The following is a 7727-nucleotide window of genomic DNA, read 5'->3' on the forward strand; positions in this document are numbered from 1 at the left end:
ACTCCACCTACATCTGGTACACCAACTCAAAGTGACCTGTAGCACCACCTGTACTCTGACAACTCCACCTACATCTGGTACACCAACTCAAAGTGACCTGTAGCACCACCTGTACTCTGACAACTCACTGACACTAGAGAAGCTTTACCAAGTTTAATTCTTCCCAAAGGGTTATTACAGCTGTAATTCAGACCCCCCAAAAAATCTCACACAAGTACTGATATTTAACTCTTTCTCCAAGGCTGAGTCTCCTCCTCCACAACCGAACAGCCAATGCATCCCTGTTGCTCGACAGAACCTTAGTGATATCTGTTCTTCCTCACTTCGTCTAACCTGACCTCTACCCCACTATATACCTTCCTCCTATAACCCTTAGCTTCTGGTGTAGAGCCTCTAAACCTTAGCACTCCATCAGTGACATGAATAACTAACATTTCATATTCTCAGAACCCAACAATACATATGAAATGAGTAAAGCAGTACAATATGTAAACAGTATTAAAGTGACTAGTGTTCCATTATTAAATTGACCAGTGATTCCATGTCTATATAGGGCAACAGCCTCTAAGGTGCAGGGTTGAGTAACCGGGTGGAGGCCAGCTAGTGATGGCTGACTAAAAGTCCACTCCGAATAACTCTTCTCCGCCAGCGTCATCTTGGAGCAGCCTCTGGGATAAGTTCAATTGCCCTGGGGGGTATGAACAAAGGATCCAATTCGGGAAAGTTGTATTCCTGGTCATAATGCTGGTGAGTTACATTGGACCCATAATAAGTCATATTGGACCCATAATGGATTACAACAGCTCTCCAATGTAATTTCTTGCTCTCGCTCTTACACAATGTGCAGGCGCAATCCCATAACACCTTGTACACATGATTTACTGATCTCTTAAATGGACAGTTTCATCTAGTGGATAGAAATGAATACAGCAATGTGTTTTAACCACCTGACTACATCAGGCCATGACCTATACTGCAGCAAAGAGAGTGGACACAGGCGAGCAGGATGATGTTCACTACACAGGCGAGCAGGATGATGTTCACTACACAGGCGAGCAGGATGATGTTCACTACACAGGCGAGCAGGATGATGTTCACTACACAGGCGAGCAGGATGATGTTCACTACACAGGCGAGCAGGATGATGTTCACTACACAGGCGAGCAGGATGATGTTCACTACACAGGCGAGCAGGATGATGTTCACTACACAGGCGAGCAGGATGATGTTCACTACACAGGCGAGCAGGATGATGTTCACTACACAGGCGAGCAGGATGATGTTCACTACACAGGCGAGCAGGATGATGTTCACTACACAGGCGAGCAGGATGATGTTCACTACACAGGCGAGCAGGATGATGTTCACTACACAGGCGAGCAGGATGATGTTCACTACACAGGCGAGCAGGATGATGTTCACTACACAGGCGAGCAGGATGATGTTCACTACACAGGCGAGCAGGATGATGTTCACTACACAGGCGAGCAGGATGATGTTCACTACACAGGCGAGCAGGATGCTGTTCACTACACAGGCGAGCAGGATGATGTTCACTACACAGGCGAGCAGGATGATGTTCACTACACAGGCGAGCAGGATGATGTTCACTACACAGGCGAGCAGGATGATGTTCACTACACAGGCGAGCAGGATGATGTTCACTACACAGGCGAGCAGGATGATGTTCACTACACAGGCGAGCAGGATGATGTTCACTACACAGGCGAGCAGGATGTTGTTCACTACACAGGCGAGCAGGATGATGTTCACTACACAGGCGAGCAGGATGATGTTCACTACACAGGCGAGCAGATTGATGTTCACTACACAGGCGAGCAGGATGATGTTCACTACACAGGCATCCACCACAGAAACCAGGAAGTGCCTGTCTGTTGCAAAATAGACTGTTTTTGAGAAACATTGATGGCTGTTGTGTTGTTGAGATGCCAGTAGAGAGCGATGTAGTACAGTCCACTGGAAACATGTTTTAGTGTAGCTGGTGAGACCTACAGAAGTGCAGAGAAACCACAGGCCTATTGGTACGGTCCAATTATGTTCACATGTTGTTTATAAGCACTTCAGTGGCGTGTTGGTTGTCAGGAAAAGGCATCAAGGGTACAGGAAGCCAGCAGTGCATCAACATCTTAGACCCTCAGTACATCTGGTTGGTGTCAACCACAGAACTCACACTCTTCTGTTTCACACAGCCAGTATAAGGTCTCCTACCAAACTCCTCTCTTCGCTCTGTAAGTACCTTTTACATTACCATTCTACTTGTTCTTGGTGGTTTGTTCTGCAGAATGAACACCTTCCTAATATTGAGTTGCACCCCCCCATTTACGCTCAGAACAGCCTCAATTTGTCAGGGCATGGACTCTACAAGGTGCCGAAAGCCTTCCACAGGGATGCTGGCCCATGTTGACTCCAATACTTCCCACAGTTGGCTGAATGTCCTTTGGGTGGTGGACTATTATTGATACACAAGATAAACTGTTGAGAGTGAAAAGCCCAGCAGCGTTGCCGTTGTAGACACAAACCAGTGCGCCTGGCACCTACTACCATACCCCGTTCAAAGGCACTTAATGAATATTTTGTCTTGCCCATTCAGCCCCTCTGAATGGCACATGTACACAGTCCATGTCTCAAGGCTTAAACATTCTTCTTTAGCCCGTCTAGTCCCCTTCATCTACACTGATTAAAGTGGATTTAACAAGTGGCATCAATAAGGGATCATAGCTTCCCCTGGTCACCTGAGCAGGTGTTCCTAATGTTTTGTATACTCGGTGTAGACGGTCTTAAAAAGGAAGTATAGTTCTGTATCAGCTACTTGTGTCCTGACCCATGTTCCCTCTAATGTTTTGGGGCACTGAGCAAATTTGAGGTCTTGTGAGTGGAAACTTGAACATTGTGAGAATTGTGTGCAACCTCCAGCACACATTTACAGTGAACACTGAGGCTTTACCCTTACAGTTACAGACCAAGTAAAATATGAATTAATTCATGCCAAGCCTTTCATGAGGTAAAAACACATTTAAAAGTCTCATGTAATGTAGGCCTGCATTGAACACCACATATAGCCTACTAGCCGGCTATTGTGGTTATTGGAGCATAAAGTAGACCTACCTACAAAACCAATGGAGCAAATCCTATAACATTTTCACATGGAAATAGCTTTTAATTTCTATGATATAGCCTACAAGTAGCCTATATGTGGTGTTCAATGCAGGACTATATTGCATGAGACTTAAATTGTTACAAGACAGCCCCCCCCCCCCCCCCCCCCCCCCCCCCTCTGAGAATAAAACAGATTCAGACCAATACATTAATAATCATGCTGTGTGTCACTTCGGCTCCTCTCCTTGTTCGGCGTCACCGGCTTTCTAGCCAGCACCGCTCCATTTTTCTTATTTCCATTTGTTTTGTCTTGTTCCATACACACCTGATCCCTAATCACATTGCATGTATTTAGTCCTCTGTTCCCCTCCATGTCTTTGTGTGAAATTGTTGTATGTTATGTGGGTTTATTGTATTCTGTGCTGTCGTTTTGGATCGGAATAAAAGTGTGTCTGTTACTACACGCTACTCTCCTGCACCTGACTTCGCCTCCCTTACACACCCTTAACACTGTGTGCTAAGTATCAGGTGTAGTTATTTCGCCAGTTATCAAGTGTTTTAGTTGTCTACCTTTATGTGTCTAAGACTGCAGGGTGGGAGATGCAACAATGGCCTTGAGAACAGCAGGAAGTGTGTTGGTGGTCTTTCTCTGGTCTGTGGCAGGTATGGACTCATTCATTTCTTACCCTCTTTCTCTGTATTGTTCAATCTACATATAGTGCCTTCAGAAAGTATTCACACTCCTTGACTTTTTTTCACATTTTGTTATCACAGCCTGAATTTAAGATTCATTGAGATTGAGATGTTGTGTCCTACATACAATACCCCATCATTTCAAAGTGGAATTATGTTTTAAGCAAGTTTTACAAATTCATAAAAAATGAAAAGCTGAAATGTCTTGTGTCAATAAGTATTCCACCCATTTGTTATGGAAGCATAAATATGTTCAGGAGTAAAAATGTGCTTAAGTTGCATGGACTCACTCTGTGTGCAATAATAGTGTTTAACATGATTTTTGAATGACTACCTCATCTCTGTACCCCACACATACAATTAATTATCTGTAAGGTCCCTCAGTCGAACACGGAATTTCAAACACACTGAATTTCAAACACAGATTCAACTACAAAGACCAGGGAGGCTTTCCAATGCCTCGCAAAGAAGGGCACCTATTGGTAGGTGGGAAAAATACAAATAAATGGAATATCCCTTTGAGTGTGGTGAAGTTATTAATTACACTTTGGATGGTGTATCAATATACCCAGTCACTATAATGATATAGGCGTCCTTCCTAACTCAATTGCCGGAGAGGAAGGAAACCGCTCAGGGATGAGCTAATGGTGAGTATAATGGTTGTGATGGTTGTGATTGGAGAAAACCGAGGATGGATCAACAACATTGTAGTTCATCTACAATACTAACCTAAATGACAGAGTGACAAGAAGGAAGCCTGAAAGGAATAAAAAATATTCCAAAATGTGCATCTTGTTTGCAATAAGACACTAAAGTAAAACTGCGAAACAAATGTGACAAAGAAATGTACTTTGTTCTGAATACAAAGTGTTATGTTTGGGGCAAATCCAACACAACACATCACTGAATACCACTTGTGGTGGAGTCTAGGGATATGGCTTTTGCTGTTCTGTTCAGGGACTTATATATATATATATTGTTTTACTTTTACCACTTTTTCTACGCAATTGGTAGTTGCAGTCTTGTCCCATTGCTGCAACTTCCTTACGGACTCCGGAGAGGCGAAGGTCGAGAGCCATGCGTCCCCCCGAAACACACACAACCCTGCCCAGCCGCACTGCTGATTTGTTTAGGGACTTTCCAAAACCACTATGAGCCCGGTGACGTCACGACCGGCTGAAAGGACCTGGGGAGAGGTGGCGCGAGTGAGTGCGTAGGCGGGTGTGTTGCAGAAGGAGAAGAACGATAACGAGTAGAGAAGAGCCGAATTCAGAAGTTAACATAAATTGGAATAAGAGGACATACTATATCTGGAAGAGGATTGTTCCATACCCCAGAATGACTGTCATTTTCGCTTTTGGTTTTAACGTAAATTCAATCGATGGAGGTAGCTACCACTAAAGTTACCAGCCAGAGTGGCGTTAGCTAGTTACCCTCCAGAGTGATGGACATCACACTGTTGTTGTTTTTGTCGCACGGCTTTGTCTTGTCCAGGTCGCAGTTGTAAATGAGAACTTGTTCTCAACTGACCTACCTGGTTAAATAAAGGTAAAATAAAAATGATATTAAACAATCTAAGGGGCTGCTACAGTCGGTTATTTTTTAACGTTTCACCCTATACTATTAGGAATGGTGCCACTACTATTAAGTACTGTGGCGAGGTTAAATGTGTTGGGCAACAGGGACACAGCTCTGTTTGTTACTCAATCTCCCAGGGCTGATCTGAGAGAGACTTGTTGTCTAGCAATGATTAACAAACTATTTGGCAGAGCTTGAAGATTAAAAAATATATATCATGGTCAAATTGTACAATCCAGGTGTGCTAAACTCTTAGACTTACCCAGAAAGACTCACGGCTGTAATCACTGGCAAAGGTTCTGCAACAAAGTATTGACTCAGGGGTGTGAATACTTGTGTAAATGAGATATTTCTGTATTTCATTTTCAATAAATTTGCTAATATTTCTAAAAACGTGTTTTCACTTTCATTATTGTGTGTAGATTTTACCTTTATTTAACCAGGCAAGTCAGTTAAGAACAAATTCTTCTTTTCAATGACGACCTAGGAACAGTGGGTTAACTGCCTGTTCAGGGGTAGAACGACAGATTTGTACCTTGTCAGCTCAGGGGTTTGAACTTGCAACCTTCCGGTTACTAGTCCAACGCTCTAACCACTAGGCTACCCTGCCACCCCAATGGGTGAGAAACAAATCTAGTTAATCCATTTATAATTTAGGCTGTAAAACAACAAAGTGGAATAAGGCGTATGAATCGTTTCCGAAGGCCCTGTATATATCTACCTACAGTACGCTAGACTAACCAAGGCAAGCTAGCTTTACCATAGACCTACATACAATTCGAAAATGTCATTAAACAATTAAGGATAAGTCTTTCACACCTCACTGAGTGACACTTCTCTATGGATTCTTATGACACTCAAATCAGCAACTACGGCAACAAAGTGTGGACAAAAAAGCCAAGTTATGGTGTCTCCCAGCAACGCAGTGTGGGGACAGAGGGTAACACTGACCTGTAGATCCACCTGTCCTCTGAGTGACAACCCCAACCCCACCTACATCTGGTACAGGAATGAACAACGTCTAGATGAACCCACCATTCAACAATACTCTGTTATCAGTTATTTTACACACAGTTACTCCTGTGCTGTAAAAGGCCACGAGGATCTGCACTCTCCTGCAGTGTGTGAGTCTGTAACTTCAGTATTTTTTGCAAAAGATTATTAGGATTATTCATATTTTGAAATTTGCATCTTACCATGATTCTTACTATCACTGAAGTGTTATTGTTCAGTCCTGAATGAACTGATTTAAAGATAATTGACTAATTGATGAAACCAATGGGTTACTTTGGTATTTTAGGTGTTCTGGGTCAGAACTGTTTCAACGTGACTTACATCCATCAGAGTATCTGTGCCTTGAAGGAGTCAACAGTGGAACTGCCCTGCACATATCAACATCCAAGTTATCATGTAGTCTCAGAACCAAACTGGTATATCCAAGAGAAATATAATGAAGCGCCTAAAATCCTGAGCTCGGTGCCAGAGTATGCAGGTCGTGCTGAGTACCTTGGAACTAAAGAGAAAGACTGCACCTGAGAATCACAGACCTGAGAGAGAGTGACTCAGCTGAGTACTGGTTCACATTCAAGACTCGGACGCAACTCGATTGGTATAATTTCCTTCAAAGAGAGGAGCGTGTCAGGCTGTCTGTCACAGGTACACCATTATGTGATGCCTAATCAGTTAACTTCAAGTATTTGACCTTAGTGGGAATGGCAGTCTGTATAATATGAATGTTTTGCTTTATATGATTAGAATTGTTGTGAAGGAACGTACTACGGTATTTTTATTAATCCCAGGCCTGCAGGTGAAGGCGTCTTCTGCCATGGTGACAGAAGGAAAGGCGGTGATACTGACCTGTAGAACCACCTGTACTCTGACTGACAACCCCAACCCCACCTACATCTGGTACAAGAATGGACAACTCGTGAACACCCAAGATAACTACCTGTTCCTAGACCCAGTCAGCAGAGAGGATGCAGGCAGCTACTCCTGTATTGCAAAAGGATATGAGAATCTCCACTCTGCTGACGAGACTCTCACTGTCATTTGTAAGTATTTGTAAATAAATGACCGTTTTAAACTTGTACTGTGTGTGCTCTTGTATTGAGTTGAGTTCTTTTAAACTCCTGAACTTGAAATACCCCCAAACCGCACAATGAATTTGCTTGCTTTTTGGTGCTGCAGATGGTTAATAGATTAAGATCAATGTCACGTGTTTGCAAGAAAGAGGACCAGAGATCTAGTCTCATCGAATCTAATCAAATTGAATTTGTCACATGCACCAAATACAACAGGTGTAGACCTCACCCAACAATGCCGTTCAAGAATAGAGTTAA

General features: G+C 43.1%; 1 protein-coding gene across 1 annotated transcript; it reads left to right on the forward strand.

Annotated features, from left to right (window-relative positions):
• The first annotated feature begins 594 nt into the window (after positions 1-594).
• LOC116364958 (nodulation protein O-like) lies at positions 595-5771 on the forward strand. The gene is made up of 3 exons (XM_031817717.1): positions 595-2249; positions 3703-3780; positions 4825-5771. The coding sequence occupies exon 1, from the start codon at positions 964-966 to the stop codon at positions 1915-1917; it is 954 nt and encodes a 317-aa protein (XP_031673577.1). The 5' UTR covers positions 595-963; the 3' UTR covers positions 1918-2249; positions 3703-3780; positions 4825-5771.
• Positions 5772-7727: the final 1956 nt, after the last annotated feature.

Source organism: Oncorhynchus kisutch, unplaced genomic scaffold (assembly GCF_002021735.2).
Source record: "Oncorhynchus kisutch isolate 150728-3 unplaced genomic scaffold, Okis_V2 scaffold1127, whole genome shotgun sequence".
NCBI lineage: Eukaryota > Metazoa > Chordata > Actinopteri > Salmoniformes > Salmonidae > Oncorhynchus > Oncorhynchus kisutch.

Excerpts from the sequence above, each read along its gene's own strand:
- LOC116364958 (XM_031817717.1), top strand. The coding sequence starts at position 964 with ATGACCTATACTGCAGCAAAGAGAGTGGACACAGGCGAGCAGGATGAT.